Genomic DNA, 22,064 nt, shown 5'->3' with positions numbered 1-22,064 from the left:
AGTCTTCTGCCTCAGCCTCCCAAGTAGCTGGGACCACAGGTGCCTGTTACAACACCCAACTATTTCTTGGTTGCAGCCATCATTGTTGTTTGGTGGGCCGGGGCTGGATTCGAACCCACCACCTTAGGTGTATGTGGCTGGCGCCTTAGCCACTTAGCCGCAGGCGCCAAGCCATTGTTTCTATTTTTGAAAGTATTCATAGAATTTTAAATCAAAGTGCCTCAGTTGTATTTATTTTTATTATTTCTGACTTTTTTTAGGGTATCTTCTTAGTCAGTGGTGAAATCAGTATTATTCATTCCAATTACATAATCTTGTATTATTTTTGAATTGATGAACGTAAACCATTTTTAAATTTCCTGTTATTTCTCCTTCCTCTGTTGTGTGCCTCCCAATTTTGACCTAATAATTGCTACATCATTTTGCATAGGACCTATGTTTTCAGTCCTCTTCTCTATGTAAATAAGGCCGCCACTGACTCACTTGGATGATACCAAAGTCACGCTTTTTACAATTCTCATCTTCATTGTCTGTTTAGTCATAACCCTTTCCCTGTGTTCTCCAGATGACTACCTTTTGTTTTTGTTCATGACAACTGTTTCAGTGTGTAGGTTCTTGGAGCAGGACAGAGAAACTGAACCAACTCACCGTGAGAGATGAAAGTACTTCTAAGCCCAAGACACTGGGATCATCGGTTCTCATGGAAGTAGGTAGGTATTTTCCTCTATTTTATCCAAGGTGCACTGTCAAAGTCAGTCTGGGCCTTTTATCTCTCTTTTTAATCCTTTCATTCCAATTGCTGGACATGTTTCTATATAGGAGATTTTAAAACACTGCTATTTGTTCCCCAAGCACCCTCTAATTAGGTATTTAGTTCCTATTATAAGCATGTTTGCTGTCATTTAATTAACAGCAATAACAGGACAATTCCCTTTCATTTTCAAAAGACATCACTGATATAAAACTCCCTGATCAGTTGTTTGATTATGGCTACCAAGTTCTTCTCTCCCTGCAAAATGTGCTTGCTTTATTCTGCTCTTTTTAGTCTCTAAGAAATTTTCCCATTTTTTCTGCTATTTTCACTTCCCTCTGTCAAATTAGCTCACAGTGTTGAAACGTCCTCCGTGAACACATATTTGTACTTCCTCATCCCCATCTTCCTGTGGGGACCCTGGCTTCTCTATTCTAACTTGACATCTACTGAGTCTATAAGGGACTGGATCCACTATGTGGTTTTCAAACTGAATAACCCATTGTTGGGACGGAATGTGTAAAAAGGTTAGAATGAATAAATCTTGTTTTATAGCTCCCCAAATGTGCTCTAAACCACCGTCCCCCTGCTGCTGCCGCCTTCACAGAATTCCATGTCTATGCCCCTCTCATCTTTCCAATTCTATCTTTATTGGTAATTTGGCAAATTCACAAGACCTTCACCAAGAAGAAACAAACAGAGAATAACATTATCATGGTGGCTAAATAAGGAAAGCTTATGTTGGAAAGCTGATGTTGGTATTTAGGAATAAAAAATTAAGAGTTTAACTCCTACTGCTCCCTCTTTTTTTTTCTTTCTTTTAAATGCAGCAGGAATCAAAGATACTTGGGCACTCACATGCCATCCACTTGCCCTTCTATTGATCTCTGAAGAATTTTTTTTTTTTGGAGGGAGAAAGGGGTAATATTAAATTCAGGGAAAGTTCATTAATAATGTATATCATCCAATTGCTAACAAGTATACTTAGGCTGGGTTAAAAATTATTTTTTAAATTTAAAACTAACATGTCTTCTAATTTGATCCAGATTTTGTCATTGATGGTCAATGTGAAGAGAACGTGAAAATGTCTAACTTCAAACAGAAAAAAGAAGCAACTGGGATGAAAAGCTATAAACAATAGGTAAGGGAACACAAACATTGACATTTTAACACAGACCAAACAGACAAGAAGGGACTTGCTGGCCAAAGACATCTCATATTTTGTTTTGCTCTTCTGTTTTTAAAGTATCAGGAAGTTGGGCAAAATATCAACTTTCTTATATACTCCACGGACTTCCCAATACCATTCTTGTCTAGTCTGTTCACAGTTCAAACTGGCATTTTAAACCAATTCTAATTAGGCTGAGATTACAGTTACAATTCATTTACTTCAAATCCCTTAATCTTTCAGTGTTTCAAAGAAGGCTCTGGAGTGGAACATACAATTCAGCCGAGATGACATTTAATGCATAGCTAGCTTGCTCTTGCCACCAGAAATGTTACTTATTTCTTTTTTATAAAATGAATATTACCATCAGCATCCAAGGCCTCTGAACTTCCCTGCTGAAGGCATGTTTATGTCTTTGGATCTGGTGTACCTGGGCCTAAACCAACTGTAATATTAGAGTGTTACAAAATATATCTTAAGTCACCCAAACAGCTCTTTAGATTGCTTATGTAAACACAACATAAGATGGAGCAAATTTAAGATTTTCTCAGTAGTAAAAATATATATTTTTCCTACAATAAAGTAAAAGTGTTCATGGGAGGAAGGGGTGTTAAGAGAGAATGGATTGGGGTTCAAGATAAGCAATGAGGATGGTTTTAATCTATGTTAAGGAAAATTCCTAATTTCCAATCTCCCCTTAGTTCAGAAGATTTACACATAGAATTTCAGAAGACTCCTAAAGAAGCATTCCCAGCTCTCTTCATCAGTATTATCTGACTTTGTCACCAGTGCACACTTTCTCCTCTTTGTCATACGGAGTACCAGACCTCTTTACTGATTAACTTCCTAAAGAGACTGAGGCTTATTTAAAATCCAATGTTAAAATAATAATTTCTGAAGAAATTGCTTGGGAGGTGGTTGAGTGGTGGATAAATAGGGAGCTATGGACGCAGTGAATCAATCTGTGAGGCAGGCGAGGTCTGAAGTTTAGCTTGCTTTATCCCTAAATTCTGCATTTGCTAGTTCACTGAAAAATCTGTCTCCTCTTTCTCGGTGAGCAGGTCTCCTTAAGGAAAAGGCCTCTCCTTATGAGGACTGGGGTGGTGACAGATATTAATCAAGTGGTCTGATTTCCCCCAGATGTTCTCAAGAGTCTCACTTGAACTTTCTTCAAGAAATCTACACCTTGATTTTAGTAGCCTACAGAGTAACACACAGTAAAAAGAATGACTTGTTTTTTAAAAAAAGTGAATTGTCAAAAGTCATTTTAAAAAGGAAACTATGGTTGTTATGATTTCTGCTAAAAAGAATTCTTTGATGGCTCATAAAAGCAATTTGTATGATTTTTTTTCATTCTTTTAAAAGAAAATAAATATTGTACTTGGTGGCTGGAGACTTTGCATTGCTCAAACCCCTCAAGATTCTTTCTTAATCATTTAGAGTTTGATCTATTTGGGTGTCGGTTCCCTGGCAGAGGAGGGAGTTCAGAAGACACCCTGATTTCCTCCCAAAGGGAACCAGGAATCTCTTAGTTCCCTGGTTTAGTTAGTTCCCTGGGAGGGCAAACCACTCCCTGGTTTGAGTGGCCCTTTGGATGACTGTCAGACTGTCTGCTTTCTGCTCTGATCTGAAAGTGACCCCAGGGCCCCACCCTGTCAGGTCCCCTCTCAAGAGGGTGAGCCAAAGAAGTCAAGGCTGCCTCTGTTTATGGAGAGGGTTAGAATGATTTAAAATTGAAATGGGCTCCCAAAGCAAACCCAAATAAATGAAAGAAGGGGAGGAAAAGACTCAAATGGCCGGTCTCCTTCTCATTCCCACCCCCACCAAAAAATAAAACAAAACACAATGCCACTTTCAGAAAACGGAGTGGAATAGGAGGCAATTCTATAGACCACAGCCAATTGCAAATTTTGTTTTGTTATAGAAATCAAAATTTAAAAGTTTGGGAAATGTAGGAAGCTTAAAGAATTCTGACAATACTTTTTTTTTTAAAGTGAACATTATTCATTGTAATTAGATCAAGACCCAGTTCCAGCCTAGGCCTGGAACTATAAAAAGCTTATATTAATCTCCTCTTAAAGGGGACTATTATTTATCCATATATGTTTTTAAAGAGTACCTAGTCTTTACAGACTGAATCATCTGCCTTCCTTAGCCCTTTAAATGAACAGGCAATGACCTGCACCGATTGTGCTAAAAAGTTGCACTTTCTAAAACCCACCAAAGACAGACAAGCAGAATCTCTACCGCAGAAATTAAATTCCTAGTGACTGCTGCCAGAGTAGAAGGGTGGTTGTTTAAAAACGCCCGGGGTTATTTTTATATTCCGATTGAAGGCCAAGGTTTTTAAAGGCTGCTAGAGGCAGATCAGGGGTGAATGGGGAATAGAGACCTCTGGAACCGCTCTGCTCCAGTCGCCCGCTATACGCTGCCCCTCCTGCCGCAGGAAAGCGGGCGGGTGGACCTGCTGCTCTCAGAAGACTTCCTGGTCACCTTTCGCTGCCCAAGGCTTAATTTAGGTGAGCCAGTGATAACGCTCATGAGGGTTCCAGGGAAAGAAAGAAGACAGGATTCACTACTTGTGGCTTCTGGCAGGAGCAGTCTGGAAGCTCAGGAAAGTCTGCAGAAAACTTTTGCAAACTTAACTACGCACCAGCTATGGACTTTGGACATGCAAATTCCTATAGGGCATTTAAAGAAAGGGTAAAAAAATTTTTTTCTTGCCGGCTTCCTTTGTTAGTTTATTTTCATTGACCTCAAGGTATAAAAGTATCTCTATTTTTTTTCCCCGATGCTTTCCACTGAAAGAGGTAAAATAGTTTGGGTGATAATCCAGAGGTGAGGCAGCGGTATAGAAGCAGATGGCCGTGCCCCTGCTAAGGCCCATGCCAGAGAGGTCCCAGCTGGCTCTCAGTGGATGTCTTTGGGGACATACGGATTTGTTCAGCCCTCCCGGGAGACTGACTGCCCGGGAGGACTGAAGTGGGTCCCTCGGAGGGTCTCCACGGCAACACATCATTCACTACCCACCTCACCCCCAGCGCACCAGGTGGATGAGGGGCTGCGGGGGGCATCGCCGGCCCCGCCCGCCCAGCCCATGACCTCCGGGTCGCCCTGGCCTCCGCCAGTCCCACCGCCCCCTCCGGGCCAGTACCTTGAAAGCTATGGGCAGGGTCTTGTTGCAGCGCCAGTGCGTAGGCAGCACGGAGCAGAGGAAGTTGGGGCTGTCGGTGCGCACCAGCTCGCCGGGGTGGTCGGCCAGCACCTCCACCATGCTGCGGTCGCCGCTCCTCAGCTTGCCGGCCAGGGCGGCGCCGGGGTCCGGGGCGCCCAGCGGCAGCGCCTCGCTCATCTTGCCAGGGCTCAGCGCGGTGGACGGCGGCGTGAAGCGGCGGCTCGTGCTGGCATCTACGGGGATACGCATCACAACAAGCCGATTGAGTTAGGGCCTTGCAAACAGCTCCTACCAGACGGCGTGAGGGGCACGGATCTTCAGCAAGCAGCTCCCCGGAGACCAACATACAAGTTCAGGGGCCTTTATTACCGCGGGGATGCTGCACGGTGTGTGGGGGACAGCAAGTTACTAACAGTCCTGGAGGGGGAAAGTTCTAGTTGTACCGGCCGGCCTCAGACCCAGGCAGGGCTCCTAGCAACCGGCCGCTTAGTGCATCAAAAAGTGGATGACCAGGATCCAAAGTCAAGTGCCAAAGGCGCAGTTTTACTTTCAGAGTTTAAGTCCAGTCTTTGGCTGTCACAAAAGTTCCTGGAGGCAAAATTCCCATACACTTCCTAAAATATTTATTCGGAGAGCGAAACGACCAGCAAATACATGATTAGGAAGTTCCAGTAGTTAATCGCCTGTCAGTTTTTTGTTTTTTTTTTTTTTTGGTGAGTTTTGTCTAAAGTCCCAACAAAACACAAAACACAGGAGTATCTTCCATAAACAAAGTCACTTTTATCATGCAAAACTGGCTTTGCTCCTCCTCAAAACCAAAAGCTGTGACTTCCAAAGGTCGTGCTACTAATGTATGTGCACGTATATATAAATATATACATATGCTCTACTTCATAAAATATTTACAATACAATCTGTAGAGAAGTTAAACACAACAGAAATCCATTAATGTTCGCTGCAGAATTTTTTTTTTTCTAAGTAGCCTTGAAAATCAGCTTCAGTAGCTGGAGCAGGGCTGGGGTAGAAGTAGTTGTCATGTTCTCTGTCAAAATGTTCAGTACAGAAGAAAACTCAGCTTTTCAAAGATTTCTAGCTAAACTTGAAAAAAAAAAAAGTCCAAGTTGATGATGCTCAGGGTACAGCTCTCCACATCTGCGAGCTCGGGTTTGGGGATGTCGGTTAGGTTTGTGGCTGATCCTGTGGTTTGGTGGGAGTTGAGCGGCATCCAGTCACACACACGCAAACACGCACTCTTCTTCGGAAGCCAGCCACCATCTACCTCGGCTGGTGAGTCAGCCCCGGCTCAGGCGGCAGCCAGACGATCTTCCTCCAACGTCGCCACAGCGCCCGCGGGTTAGTTGCTCCCACAAACACCCACGAGTACCGCGTAACCGCAGCAGGTGGAGCGGGTCTGTTGGGGAGGCTCCGCGGCGCAGATCGAAACAGACCAGGCGGCTCGGATTACACACGCACGCACACACTGCCACGCACACGCAACTTCACGGCTTGCCTCGAACCACAACGTACTTTCTCCCGCAGTTGTAAAAGGAAACAATCGGGAAAAGTTTACAGCCAGGGAAGAAGTTGAAACATCCAGCCAAGAAGCCAGTTAATTCAAAAGTAAGAAAGAGGAAAAAAAAAAAAAAAAGAAAAGAAAAAGGACAGTCCAACGCAGATCAAGGAGAAGCAGCAAAGGTTGACTTTCTTCTAGCGTTTCCAGGAGCCCCAGGAAGAGGAGCCTGCCGGCGCACGGCCGGGCAGCGTGGTGCCCTGGCTGGGTCCGGCCGCGGGGCGCCCGTCCCGCCCGCGCCCGCTGGCTCTATGAATGAGAGTGCCTGGAAATGAACGTGCTTTTACTGTAAACCCGGCCCGAGGAATTCCATTCCCTCAGCTCGTTTGCATAGGGGCGGCCACCGGCCAATCACAAGCCTTTCCGGTATCATCCAGGGCGCGGCTCGCGGCCGCCCGCTGTTGGAATAGGCCAGCGCGCCCCCGCCGCCGCGGGCTACTGTATACAGCCCTGGCCCGGAGTCTACCGCGGCTGCGGCCACCCCCGCGCTGCCCGCGTTCCCGCACCCACATGGGGCCACGCGCACACACGCACACGCTTGCTCCAGGCCCCACCCGGGTGCGCGCCCGGTCCTGCCGCTACCCTCAGGGTTGCGTCGCTACCCGCCCCGGGGCTTTGGTGTGCAGCGGCTCCACAGGCGGCCACGGTCTGGAGACCGAGGAGGAGGAGAAGGAGGTCTGGCTGGCCTGGGAGGACCTGGCCCACGCGCCACGCCAGGAGAGGCCGGCCCCGGAGATCAACTGGAGGGAGGCGCCCCGCGTGCCCTGGAGAGGCAGCGGGCACCGTGGGACTCTTTGGATCCGGGCTGGAGCCCCCAAGAGCCCTCGGGCCCTGCGCGCCAGGCCTTGGCTTCCAGGGCAGGGGTGGGATTCGGCCGAGAGGGGGCCAGAGAGAGGCTCTGAGCGCCCACATCCCGCTTGGCAGTTGCAAGAAGTAGGACCGATGCCTTTAGTAGGGCCACATGGGGCTGCACAACATTTGTGTGTGTGTGTGTGTGTGTGCGTGCGTTTAGCATTGTCTCTTGGTTTGTTTTCTTTAATTGGTGTTTTTCGCCGCGTCTGGGCTGCGGCTTGACTGCAGCGCACCTCTTTAGCTGAGTGTGCTCAGCGGTCCGCAAATGAGTTCCCTAGTAAGGAAAGACCCCAAAGAACAAGAGACTGGAGGGAAGTTGAAAGCATCGCATCGGCTTGCTCTGGCTCTTCAGAGCGTCGGCTCCTGCCCTGGGGCCTCTCCCGCCACTGGGCCACCCGCGCACGCCCAGCCCCGCAGCCACCCCCGCTCCCCGGAAGCGGCCCCGGCTGCTCTTCCTGCCCCAGCGCGCGCCAGCGGCCCCGGGTGCTGAACCCACCCCGGCTTTGCGCGCGGGCGGCAACTTCCCCCTGCGCCCGTCCGCGCGGCGCCTGGGGCATTTTCGCAGAGCTCGGAGGGCCCCACCCGGGCCCAGGACTCGCTGCCCTATCCCGACCCCACCCAGAGGGCTCCGTGGCTCTCCGTCGAGCCTGCGTGCTCCCCCGCGACTCTTCATCAAGGTGGCCTCTCACTCATGCCCTCCCCCCCACCGGGGCCTCTTCTCTGCCCGCCGCCACTTCTTCGCTTGCCCCACAGTCCCCGAGCTTCGGATCTCCCGCGCTGGGGGCCCTCCCCCGGCCCTGCGGGCCCCCTCACGGGCGCACGGCTGGGGTTTAGGGGCCGCCGCGCCGCGTCTCGTCCTCGGGTGTCGCCGCTGGGTCCTGGTGGGGGAGAGGCCTTTCCCGGACGCCAGAGCCGCGTCCCTCGCCCCAGGCCCGCCGAGGCCGGCGGGCGGACTGCGTTGAGTGACGGAGGGACGCTGCGGACATCGGCTCGGGGCAGACACCAGGGGGCAGCAGCCGCCCTCGCTGGACGCCCCGGGCACCCGGCGGCCGCGCTGTGCTCCCAGAACTCACCCGACGGCGAGGGGCTCTGCGGGTCTGCCTGGGGGACCAAGGAGTAGTTGGGGAAAGCATCTGAGTTCCCCGTTAAGGAACGGTCACCAGAGCCAACTTTAGTCGCAACTTTGGGCCCTCGAGGCCTGGAGCTGGCGGCGCGGCCCACCTAGTTGGAACCTCTAAGTCAGGGGTCCAGGCTCTCTAGTATGGCTCGAGTCGGAGTTTCCTCCCCAAGGCCGTCTGCCCACCCAGGGCTGTGGCTTTTCCATGTGTCTGGGAACCGGGAGTAAAGGCTCGCCCTGGCCGGGCCATTGCCTCGGCTCCCTCCAGCCTTGCGGAGGTGGGCCGGTCCCCTAGCTCCTTTCGCGTCTGAGGGACAGGCCGCCAACCAACTGCAGTTTATTTCTTTAAAAGTGTCCGAGGTCTTAGGAAGAAGACTTCTCTGTTTTTCTTTCTAAATAATTTTAAAAGGAGCCCCCATTTCAGATGTGGCAGTCCCAAACGTCCGCTCTCTAACTCTCCACCTTGGCTGAGTGATGCCAAAAATCGCATTGCGTTCGCGGGCCGCTGCTGCTCCTCTGCCGAGGCCACCGAGTCTGCGTCCCGATTTGGACTCTGTCCGCTTAGGGGCGAGGTCCAGACAAGGGAAACACTTCGGCTTGGGCTCCAGCGCATTTCCTTTGAGGCCCACCCAGGAAGAGTCCTAGGGCCACGGCCAAGTGCATCCCCAGGGAACTCAAGGGATGGAGACGGAGTGCGAAAGTGGTAGGGGCAAAAGTGGGCTTTGGCTCCAGGGGAAATAGCTGATTCGCGACACCTTCCCTTCTGAAAGGCCAGAAGAGGCTCTTCTGAGGCTCTGGCCACTCGCCTAAAATCCTGAATCCTGCTCTGGGCTACTAGTCAGGCCCTCCTGCTGTCGTCCCCCGGGAGGGAGTCAAGTTCCCTTTTCTAGAAGGAAAGTTTGTCGCAGCAATACAGCGTCGTGGGCGCTGCTCAGCTAAGAGTTTGAACCGATAAATCTGGAGTTTAAGCCCGGACAATAATAATAGCAACGAAAGCTCTTGCTCCTTTTCTGTATTTCGGACCACCAGGCGTTTGGGTTTCCCCAGATCGGTGCGGGTTATAATTGTGTTGCGCGGGGCGCTCCAGAAAACTAGTAACAGACAGAAAAACTGCCCCCTCCTTATGAAGGAACTACAATGAATGGCAAGAGGCAGGCGGGGCTCGGCTTCCAGGCACAGGCAACCCCTTAGTCTGAAAGGGCTTTTTAGGAGCTATGACACCCTCTCTACGAAAGGAGGAATTCCTTTCCACCAAGAGCGCCCATTTTAGCGACAATATACATTTTCCCTTCCTCTGTCTCTATCTAAGAGAGAAAGGAAAGGAAATATTATCAGGCTCACTCTCAGGGTTTCCTTGGAATAATAATAAAATTTACTTTTGTCACAAGACAAAATAAAAAATAACAACGACGACGAGGTGTGTTGGGCGGATGCCACGTGACAGATTCTTCCCAATTTGTTGGGAGTGAAAATTGGAGGGATTTGAAAAAGGGGGTAAGAATGAAATGTAAATTTCCACAGTGAATTTTAAAAGTCGTATTTGGTTAGTTGGAAGAAAAATGAGAAATTCACTGGAAAACAATAACAGTTCATTAATGTTTTTCTTCTATTAACTTTAGGCAAATATTTATACATGGTGTCAGAAAAGAAATACTTCACATTTTTTTGCTTTTTCAAAACCCCCTTGAAAATAAAATAAACATACAGATGGGATTAGAATCTCAGCAGTTCTCTCAAATCAAAATTACCTTTTGTGAGTAAAGTAGTATTTCTAAAATTATATTTCTAAAAATGCAATATTTCTAAAAGAATTATTTCTATTTTAAATGACCATTTAAATTAAAAAAAAAACAAAGAAGGTATCTTGCTGTGGTTCTGGACCAAACTGCAGTTGGTAGTGATGTCATAGGACTAGAGGATAATTTAGAAGAAGAGTAACACGTGTGTTCAGTCTGCTGTACACACTGTCCAGTTTGGAACATTGGAATTTAATTAAACATTTTTTGTTCCTCTGAAGTGGCTTTGAGATTATATTGCTTTTGAAATCTAATTACTATGGGGATGAGAGTCCACTACATCCTCTTTCCATGTGACTGTTTCCCTGAGATGCTGTGGTTAATGCATGATTATTTCACTTTAATTTTATAAATCAATTGTTCACCTCACAAGTAGAAAACTGAGAAAATGTTAACATTAATCTTTAAAATTTAGGGATGCTTAGTAAACATTTTACCCTCAAAGTTTTTGCCTTACCACTGCTATTACAAAACTAATAAACTGGGTTGTAACAGAAAGAAGCCAAGCTAGATTTCTTTTTCTTTCTTTCTTTCTTTTTATTTTCGAGAGTTGTAACGAGTCATGTAATAACAGCAGAATGCACGGGTGGTAAATATTGTAGCACTGAAGGTATCATTTAAGGTTTCATTGGGACATTTTATATGGTACAGTATTTACAACATGGAGAACTACTTTTACATATATTTGATTCAGCAAAAAAGAGATAATTATTTGTTTAAATTATACCATAAGTTACAGAGAGAGATGCATAGATATAAAACTATATATATGCATATATGAAGCCACATACTTTATAAAGAATATAATTTGAAATCTAACATACCGTGAACGTCTCTAGAAGGGTTCATTCCAAGTACATATTCTGAAATAATAGAAAGTAGGAAAAGAAGAATGATTGTCTGAATATACTGACAACAAACACCAAATTTACTGATAGTTAATGAATTTTCATTCTAATTGCAAAAAATGCAAATGTCCCTCAATATTTTTTTTTTGGTAGCTATTTGCTTCTCCCACTTTTTAGTACCGGAGATTCTTAGAGCATATAGCTTTGACACAAAAATAATTTAAAACAGTAGATCATCAAATGAAAAATGAACTGTTACACATAAGTGGTTTTATGTACCTTCAACCAATGTTTTCTGTTCTGAATACTGAATCTTTATCAGTCATAAACTCACCTCTTTTAAACTTTTAAATTCTATATATGATTCATTCTTTAATGAAGACCAAAAATACATTTAGATGAGGAGGACGGGGAAGTAGGAGAGGAGGAGGGAGGGGGTTGGTTTGCTACCACCGTAAGGGCACAGTGTAGGGGTATATGGCACACCCCCTGGGTGAAGGGCTCACCTCCAACTTGGACTTTACCTAACAACGTAAACAGAGTAACCTAAACAGAGTACCCTTATATCAATCTGAAATTTAAAAAATCACAAACATTTGGAAGATGTAGGAATGAATCAGAATTCAAAAGTGAAATTAAACCCAAGCCCAAACAATGCAAAAACATTTATGATCATTTACTTCCAATGATAGGTCATTTTAGAAACATCCTTCCCTGACTTGTTTTCCTTTGCTTCTTTCTGCTGGAAGGGCAGATGATTTATATCAAACCCACTCATTCTTGAAATAACAGATGCTGTCAATTATTATCAGACATAATTGATCAGACGATAATTCCCAAATACAGATCACTTACTGCACACTGCTGTATGTACAGCTCTGAGTAAACCCCTTGAGCAAAGTCATCTGAGGCTGTTTCTCTCTCCTTTGAATATCTACATATAAAGTCGTGAGTTTGACAGTTATCAGCCTTATATATGGATAAGGGTCAGCACTGAGTAATGAGGAGGAAATGTCATTTTTCAAAGAAAAGACTTCTGCCGTAAAGCTTTCAATTGCACTGCACAATATTAGTAATAATATGGCTTTAAACAACTTTAAAAAGAGGCAGAGAGGTAATTATTTTAGATTTCCAGACGCTATTTAAATAGGCAGGCGAACAAGATTTGCAGCTCCTTAGTCTTATATTTTTGCCAAAGCAAAAAGAGCAACTAAAATAATAAGAGGTTTGAGGGACTGCCCCATGATGAAAGGTTAAGGGAATTAAATATGTACAGTCTCGAAGGAGCATCCTAAACAAACCCAAGATTGTGGTTTACCAGTATGTAAAATGACTCCATAAAGATTTTTTTTTCTTTTCAGAACAAGACAGAGAAAGAATCATTTGCACTCCTTATGAATGATAAGGTAAGAAATACCAAATGTATCCTAAAGTTAGGTAAACTCAGTTTCAGAGGCACAGGGGTAGGACAGACTCTGCACCAGTGAGACTGCCTAGACAGCCACGTTTATGCTGAAGAGACGCAGGGGAGCAAAACACCCTGGAAATTCTTTGGAGGGACCTGAGCTTTTCCAGGTCTGAGGCTGAGAAATTAAAGTATCTGAGTGGGAAAAACAAGGATTTATCTACACACCTAATATTTCAGTGAGTCTGAGGGAAAAGTCAAGATTTTTTTTTTAACTTAAAAAGAAATAAAGTGAGTGGATTTTGAAAAGTATGCACATTATTAGAAACCTTCTTAGTTTTTTGTGTATAAATCAGTAGCCTTGGGAACATGGTGAACATGATTAAATTGGAGCAGGGATAGGAGGTAAGGGTGGGAAGCTGGTGGGTGGGTGAGGCAGCCCCTGGGGAGATTTGAAGTAGAACCTGAACTGGAAGAGCGGAGAGGTTGCAAGGGATCCTGCCAGAGGAGGCTAACCCTGGCTAGCTCACCTTTCAGCACTTCCTGTCTCCCTCCACCCTTGGCGGTTCCCACTGGATTCAATTATATGCCAGGCAGGGGTTGAAGTATTTTTATATACTTTGCTTGATTTAATCCTTGCAATTCCATCATGTACCCCTATTTTATAGATGGGGACCCTCACCCTTGAGGAGTTTAGGCAACTTGCCCAAGATCACTTCACACTTGACCTCTGTGTACACACACACACACACACACACACACACCCTACATATAGAACCACATGCACAGTGAGTTGCATTCCTTCTTGATCACAACTGGATATTTTTATGGTTGTCCTCTGCACAGTTCCAAAAAATTAACTCTTGATTCCCCCGTTCACTTTTGTCCTCTCCTCTCTCCAGGTCTCCATCAGAAAGAGAAAATCTCTGAAATCTCAAATATTTATGGGTAAATCCTAAAGTCATTTCTGGTCATCTACCGAGTTTGAGGAGCAAGTCAAGGTCAATTTGATGGAGAGGCTTTTAAATTCCTAATATAACATCGCTTTCTAGGCTTTTCCTCCCTCTTCTCCTTCAAAGTTTCGTCTTTAAGCCTTTTCCAGCTATGAAGTATTTTATTTGCCGGCCTTCAGTATTTTTCTAATGCTTCCTGTGTACCAGGTGGGTGCTGGGCTTGCTGGTGACAAAGGACAAACAGATGTGGTAAGGAAAGGCCATGGCTGCTGATGGACAGGCCCACAGGGACCAGGGAGCTGGGTGGAGGGGACTTAAGAGGGGCCAACACTGCCTGGTGGGCTCGGCAAAGACTTCCTTCCTGGTAAAGGGAGTATTTGATTTGACTGTTGGAGGTGGGCAGATTTTTAGGTGATTCAGAAGGACAGAGGAATGGGCTTAGGAGGTGAGGGTGGCGTGAGCAGAAGGCACTCCAGGCAGAAGTATCCTGAGCAAACAGGATCCTGTCACTGCCAGTCTAGCTGGAGCAGAGGTCTGAGACCAGGCGAGGGGTGGGTCAGGGCGTGGCAGCTCATAAATGACATGGGTATAGGTAGATCACAGGCAGCTTATACAAGTTTGGAGAAATTTGAACTTCAGTATGAAGGTGATGGATTGTATCAAAGTCTCAAAGACATAACATAATTCATGCACATTTTAGGAAAACAAGTCTGTCAAAGACGAATTGGAGGGAGTTGAGGCTGGGGAGCTGCTGCAGTTGTCAGACAAGGAATCACAAGGATCCGAATCAATGTAGAAGAGGGGACTGAGGGGAAGAGGGGGAGGAGTCTCCCCCAGATCTGGCCAATAGTAGCAGCAGAGAAGACCAGAGCAGGTGGGTCAGGAGATGGACATCAGGATTTGGTCTCAGATGTACAGAACTAGAAATGCTAGTGGGAAACAGGAGTTGAGGGGAGAGGTTTCCTGTAGGAACAATGGGTTGCACATTCTCACAGTATCTGTGGTAGTTCAGACTCTACAGAGAATGTACCCAGTGAGAAGTGAGCAATCATGGGCCTGAGACCATCCACATTCCACAGAGGGGATGGAACCACCAAGGAGTCTGAGCAATGGGGAGAAAGAAGAGAATAGTCTTAGGAACTGAGGGAAGATGAAGCTTTGAGAGGAAAGCCATGTCCCCAACAGGCCAAAGAAAGATCATGGAAACAAGGACCGAAAAGATTGCTTTGGATTTGTGTAGAGGGAGAGCCACGTAACTTTTGCCAGAGAGATTCTGAGAAGTAGTAGCCGCAGAAATGGGGCTAACAGGATGCCGGGAAGGAGAGGTCTAGCTTGCTGGAGGTGGCAGGGAACAGGCGAGGGAGGCAGGAGGAGGGAAAGACCAATGTTGAGAGGTGAGATTATGTTTGTTTGTGGTGCCTGCACTTGTGTGTGTAAAATGGAAGAGATTGGGAAAATGAACATTTGAAATGTATATTTTTCTTAACCTCAAACTCATGGGCTCCGGCCTCACGCTGCTCCTTTTCTTGTTTTCTCTACTGCACCATCAATCTCCCAGTACCCAGGCAGAGATCCATGAATTTATCCTTGACTCCAACCCATCCATTGCCAATTCCTCTTTTTGGTTTCTTTGCTTGTTTATCCCTCTTGCTATTCTCACTGCCAGCATTCTGGTTCAAGTTCTCATAAACTTTCAGCAGATTTCTTGCAAAGGTCTCCTAAAAAGAGGTTCCCACTAATCTGTGCAGTACTTCCAGAAGAATCTCCACACCATAGTTCCGCTGACCACGTTCCCCTGTGCATCCAGAATCCACTGTGAGCTCTTTAGTACAGCCCTGCCAGATCAAGGGCCACCCTCCCTGTCCTTATCTTGGAGGGGCTCAGAGGCCTGTGCCTCAGGTGAATTTCCCTCTCATGGAAGGAGCACATGCTTCAGCATGGTCTCCACATCTCTGGCATGACTCTGAGCTATAACTCACTTTGTGCTGTAGCTATTTGGATTTATTGGGGGGTGGGGTGGATCAGAGGGAGTGGTAGCACCACCCCTTCCTTGGCTTCAGATTTCTGTGTGGCACAGATTCCTCAGCATTAAACTCTTGACCTCTTTTTATGTTCTCATTCATCCTTCACCACAAAAGACTGAATTACCTGGTTAGTAGCTTTGGAAGCATAAAACAGCTGTAGAAGGTAGAATCATGTTGTAAAATGAACCCCCCCACCCCAAAATTTCTCACTCCAATCCCTGGGATTGTGGATGTGATGAGATATTATGCTGTGGTTAGGTCACATGGAAAAAGGGGGATTTTTTTTTTTTTACATGTAATTAAGGTTACTAATCAGTTGATTTTGAGTCAACCACTGGGAAGATTAACCTGATCGGCCTCATGTAATCTCAAGAGACCATTAATAATGGAGCATTTTCTCAGGTTAGGGCAGAAGTGAAGTCAGCATTGCTGGCTGATAGATGGAGCAGGCACTTGTTAGAATGAGAGAGATTAGAATTTTAGATGCTGAGGGCAATCTCTGGCAGATAGCCAGCAAGGAAAGGGGACCACCATCCTATAGCCACATGGAACTACATTCTGCCGACCACCTGGGTGAGCTTGGAAGTAGGTTTCTCCCTAAAACCTCCAAGTAACAGCTGAGCTTGACTGACCTCTTGATGTTTGGCCTTGTGAGGCACTTAACAGAGTATCCAAACAAGTCCAACTGAACTTCTGACCTACAGAACTATGAGCTAATAAATATTGTTTGAGCTGTCAAGTCTGGTAATTTGCTAGTTTGACAGCATTGGAAAACTAGTACACTGAGCATGGTCTTCCCCTCTGCTTATTGTTTTGGGGGGGATGCTGCCTGTGCATTGGTAAGTTTCCCTATTTCTGGGGCTTAGTCACAGGGAACCACATACCTAAGGTGTGTTCTCCAAATGTTCCATCAGTAATAAAGCTGATATTTTGATCTCTTGTCTGACTGCTTTATCTATCTCACAGTTGGTTCTGGGTCTTGGGGAGCAAGGGTGTCTTTTAGGGGCCCCTCTCAGAGCCCACTATGTAATTGTCTTAATCTTTTCTGATTCACTCTTATTCCCACATAAACATGTAAACACTGGACATTGAACACCTTGCTGGTGAGGCTTTATCCATCTTCTTCTTTTTTTGTTTTGAAACAGAGTCTCACTTTGTCACCCTCAGTAAAGTGCTGTGACATCATAGCTCAAAGTTAACCTCAAACTCTTGGGCTCAAGTGATCCTATTTCTCCTCCTCCCTAGTAACTGCTACTATAGGTACACGCCACAACGCCTGGCTATTTTTTAGAGACAGGGTCTCGCTCCTGCTCAGGCTGGTCTTGAACTTGTGAGCTCAGGCAATCCACCTGCCTCGGCCTCCCAAAGTGCTGGGATTACAGGTGTGAGCCACTGTGCCTAGCCTCTTGCTTTATTCTCCCTTAAATCCCTTAAGCAGCACTGTATAAAATGAATGTGTGAGGGAATCCTCTGCAGGTCTTGTTGATACAGATTCTGACTCAGCAACCTGGGAAAGGGCCTGAGATCCTACATTTCCAATAAGTTCCCAGAGATGCTGCTGCTGCTGGTTTGTGATCTGTGCTCAGTGTGGGCACGTTCCCAGTATTCTGCTCTGGCTCCAGCAAAAATCATGTCTAGTACGGCAGTGTATAAAGGATTTTGTGACAAACATTTCAAAATGCAAATTGATGGCAAAACTATCTCTGCTTGGACTTTCAAAGCTGTTGTTATGGAATGAGTGTTTGTGTCCTTGCAAAGTGGACATGTTGAAGCCCTAATTCCGGATATATTAGGAGTGAGGCATTTGAAAGGTGATTAGCTTATGATGAGGTCATAAGGGTGGGGTCCTTTTGATGGGATTAGTACTCTTGTAAGAAGACATTAGATTGATAATTTCTCTATCTCTTTCTTTAGTTCTTTGTCTCTTTTTTTCTCTCCCCCTTTGGTGTAAGGACATAGCAAGAAAGGAGTGCAAGACAGGAAGATGGCCTTCACCAAAAGTCAACCATGGTGGCACCCTGATCTCAGGCTTCCTGTCCTCCAGAATGGTGAGAAATAAATGTCTGATGTTTAAGCCACCCAGTCTGTGTTAATTTGTTATAGTGGCCAGAACAGACTCACATTGTCATAGTACTAACAACTATAGTGATATTGATACTTGCATAGAAGCTACCAGTGCATCTGCAATCAGGCCTCAAGCTATGCGTTTTGAGTGGTCCACAACGCCTCTCATTCACTTTGCCAATGAGAAAACTAAGATTTGAAAATTGCCTTTTTTTCTTTCTTTCTTTCTTTCTTTCTTTTTTTTTTTTTTGAAACAGAGTCTCACTTTGTCTCCCTCTGTAGAATGTTGTGGTGTCACAGCTCACAGCAACCTTCAGCTCTTGGGCTTAGGCAGTTCTTTTGTCTCAGGCTCCTGAGTAGCTGGGACCACAGGCATCCTCCACCACAACACCCAGCTATTTTTTTGTTGCCGTTTGGCCAGGGCTGGGTTTGAACCCACCACACTTGGTATATGGGGCCGGCGCTCTACACACTGAGCCACACGGTTTGTCTCTGGAGTGCCCAACTAAATCGTCTTGCAAGATGGTTCTCATCATTATATTCCCAGTCTGATTTCTGTGTCAGATCTGGCAAGTTGCCTTAAGCCCTGTGGGCATGCTTTCTTACTGCACAGCAGCACCATCCAATGGAAATATAATTTGAGTCATGCATATGATTTAAAATTTTTTGGTAGCCACATCAAAAAAATAAATAAATAAAAAGAAATGGATGAAATTAATTTAAATAACAGGTATTATTTAACCCAATCTATTAAAAACATTGTCATTTGAACATAGACTCATTATAAAAGTTATTGATGAGAGATTTTACTTTTTTTTTGGTACTAAGTCTTTAGAATCCTGTGTGATTTTTGCGTTTGTTGCACATGCCAGTTTGGTATAGGTGCTTTGCAAGTGGTCAAGTTCACTTGTGGCTGGGATAGTGGACAGTGCAGTTCTATAGCGACAACTTAAAACAATTCATCCTGAATAACAATTTGCTTCTATTCTGCTGGTGCTTGATCAAGTCCTGTTTTTCAACCTGCTATTAGTGAAAACTATTAAATACCACATCTTTCCTGACTCACATTTTCCTCGGAGCTGTCCTGAAACAAAGTTCAGTATTTTTATTATGGCATCACTTGATTAACTCAAAGGAGGACAAAACACACGCAGAGCAACAATAACTGAATTGCAAAGGTCTCCTAACCACTGTCAACACCACTAATGCATTTTTACAGCCACCAATGAGCCACACGTTAATCTTACACATCGTTCATTTCCACTTAACATTCACTAGCCACAGATGGCTCAGCCTGTAAAACAGAGCTTGGGCTTCTTTGAGCTCTGAGACATCATTACGAAACTGCTTCTTGTCTCTTTCTTTTCCAGTATAACTCGTTCCCTATGAAGCTCATCTGATGGATTTTTAGATACAGGCAATATGGGACAAAATTGGGAGTTCTATTTTTAATAGGCTGTGATTTAAACATAGAATTGCATTAACTTTTCATTAGTTTTGTTTTTTCCATGTCCACTAAATTAATGAGATTTCAATATGTATTGTATTATAAAATAATAGCTTAAAAACAACATGGATGCACAATATAGTCTAATTCCTTAAGAATAAATAGCTATAGATTCATTATTATTGTTATAACTGTTAGCACCTCAAATTGGTGCATTTTTACTGAAATTAATATTTTTCTGTTTGTGATCCCATATACATTGTAGGGAAATTTCCCATAAATATAGCAGAATTCCTTAGTAAGGTAACATAGGAGCTTGAGCTAAATTTTGGGTGCCAAATTATCCATCTATTATGGACATAGGAAGTCCACTCAAGAATCAAGAATAAGAAGTGTAGGTTTTCTATGAAGGAATTGCTGAAATATCTTTATTGGTCAATTAAATAATAAATTGACAAATATTGGTCTTAGAGTATTTTATAGGCACTCAGATAAAAAGGCAAATGCTTTCAAATTAATCCTACTAAATTCATATTTTGAAAACAGCCTTTTATATGAAATTGTAGACTGAGACTATCACTATTCTGCTTCCTTGTGAGGTCACAGAATTACAATATACTAGTAAAGCTTTAAAATCTCATGTTGCAAAATAAAAAAGGCTGAAAAAAATGAGCAACAATAAAAGTAACAATTCTATTCTCTGATTACATAATTACATTTTCTAAATTTCATAAAGCTGTTAAAATCTGCCTTGTACTGGTTACATATTTTCAGATTATGTTATTAACATTATATAGGTGGTAGTCAAGAAATAATATAATTTTTATGGATAACACACCATGCACTGAAATGGCATATTACACATTTTTGTGGAGATTGCTCATAAAACATTACTGTGACGTTTTCAATCAGATAATAGTTAAGTCAGATTTTAACATTTGACAGGATTGCTTTGCACTTGCTTGGAAAAATGCTACCATTTAAATCTGTTTTGCCCCCAATTTTGCTACCTTTTTTGAGTAAATAAATGGTGCTAATTCTGTAGAGCTCACCTCTTTTAGAAAGGTAGAGAGAAAGAGTGAAAAGAATTTTTAATAAAATTAAAACATCTGTAAAACAGACATTGCTTGGTAGTTGATTTTTAATTTATGCTTTTATATATATAATGAAAGCAAAGTACAGAGATCATCCAAAAATTATTAAAAACAATTAAGCACATAACACTTGAAAAATTAATCACATAGTTCGGCAGAATAGGTGATTTTTTTTTTTTTTTTTTTTGAGATGGAGCCTCAAGCTGTCACCCTGGGTAAAGTGCTGTGGCATCACAGCTCACAGGAAACTCAAACTCCTGGGCTTAAGCAATTCTCTTGCCTCAGCCTCCCAAGTAGCTGGGACTACAGATACCTGCCACAACACCCGTCTATTTTTTGGTTGCAGTTGTCATTGTTGTTTGACAGGCCCGGGCTGGATTCGAACCCGCCAGCTCTTTTGTATGTGGCTGGCACCTTAGCCGCTTGAGCTACAGGTGCCAAGCCCAGAATAGGTGATTTTAAAAAATAGCCTGAACAACAGAATCGATGATTGCCCAAACATGGCCACGAATGAGCCCCTAAAATGAAATCTAGTTTCTAGTGGAACCACCAACCACTTTAGTGATTAACACATTCCCATTTCTTTCTTCTTCCCTCGTTCTCTTAACAATTTAAATGCATATAATGATACCCAGTTTAGGAGAATTTCAAATCCATCATTGGTTAATACAGCAGCCTTGGAAACGTTTTCAAGAGGGGGCTGCAGCAAATCTTTATATAAACGTGGATTTTGAGAATTCTCTAAAAGTATTTTAATTTTAAGAAGTTCTGTGATTGTTAAGTTCTTGATTTAGGGAGCATCTCACTTTTTAGAGAAAAATATTTTAGGTCAAGTCTTTTTCCTTAACACAGACATCATGTAACTTCTAAAATAGAAACTATTTGGGTTTGGCTTTCTCTTTCACCCCAAACATCAAATAACGAAGTGGATTTTTAAGAGGAAAAGAAGAAAACTTTACCAAATATGCCAGTGGGGGCTCCAGTTTTATTCTGCAGGCACCGCACCTGGCTCAGGGGAGCTGAGCTGCCAAGCTGAATGGCCGCTGGTTTCGCTGAGTGATGGACTAACAGTACCCAGAACTGGTCCTGGTGCACTCGCTCTAGGAGACGTGCACAACCCTGTCCCTTGCCTCCTTACTACTCTGAAGGTCATTATTTAGTGCTGGAAAACTGAACAGTGACATGAAGGAAAGTGCGAGATGTAGATATTTTTTCCCCCTCACTAACCACGCTCACAAGAGAATTCATTTCTTTTCTCTTTGCCTCAGGCACATACAGGCTGGCAATTTTCATTTTGCTGCTGGGATGATTCCCTATTATCCTTCCCAATTAGAGTGGAAATGGATTTAGACTTCAGGTTAACCCCTTCGTTACTGGGAATGAGAAGGAAATAAAGTTACATGCAAGCTTTATTTTCACTTTTGTGTATGCGATATTTTCCCGATCATACTGTTCCCAAAAGACATTCCCTTAGAGACATGATGGTGCCTTAAGGTAATGCAGGGATATAAAAACCCCCTTAATCAGAATGCTATTATTCTGTTAACTTGTCATCTTTATATTAAAAGTGTTCTAGAATCCTTGTGAGTAAAATTAGGAAATTCAGACAAGAAATGGGAAATTATATGGAAACAAAAATCCCCCACCTGAATTCCTCGTATTATAGAGAAGGGATACAGCAAAGTAGAATTTTTTTTTTGTTTGTTTTTTTCTAAGCTCAAAACATCTGGATCTAAAAGCACAACATCAAAGAAAGGACAGCTAGATAGCTAGAAAATGCTGGATCATCTGAAAATTAGA

General features: G+C 44.1%; 1 protein-coding gene across 1 annotated transcript in view; it reads right to left on the bottom strand.

The window, feature by feature from the left end:
* RUNX1 (runt related transcription factor 1) overlaps window positions 1-22,064 on the bottom strand; it is a 236,554-nt gene that overhangs the window by 82,812 nt on the left and 131,678 nt on the right. Inside the window, exons 3-4 of the mRNA XM_023517438.1 lie at window positions 11,254-11,292; window positions 5,074-5,327 (exon numbers count right to left, since the gene is read on the bottom strand). Coding sequence (XP_023373206.1) covers window positions 5,074-5,327; window positions 11,254-11,292 — 293 coding nt within the window. The remainder of the gene's footprint in view (window positions 1-5,073; window positions 5,328-11,253; window positions 11,293-22,064) is intronic.

The sequence above is a fragment of the Otolemur garnettii genome, unplaced genomic scaffold, assembly GCF_000181295.1.
Source record: "Otolemur garnettii isolate 467f Iridium unplaced genomic scaffold, OtoGar3 scaffold00111, whole genome shotgun sequence".
NCBI classification, from domain to species: Eukaryota; Metazoa; Chordata; class Mammalia; order Primates; family Galagidae; genus Otolemur; species Otolemur garnettii.
This window is presented reverse-complemented; position numbering and strand designations above follow the sequence as displayed.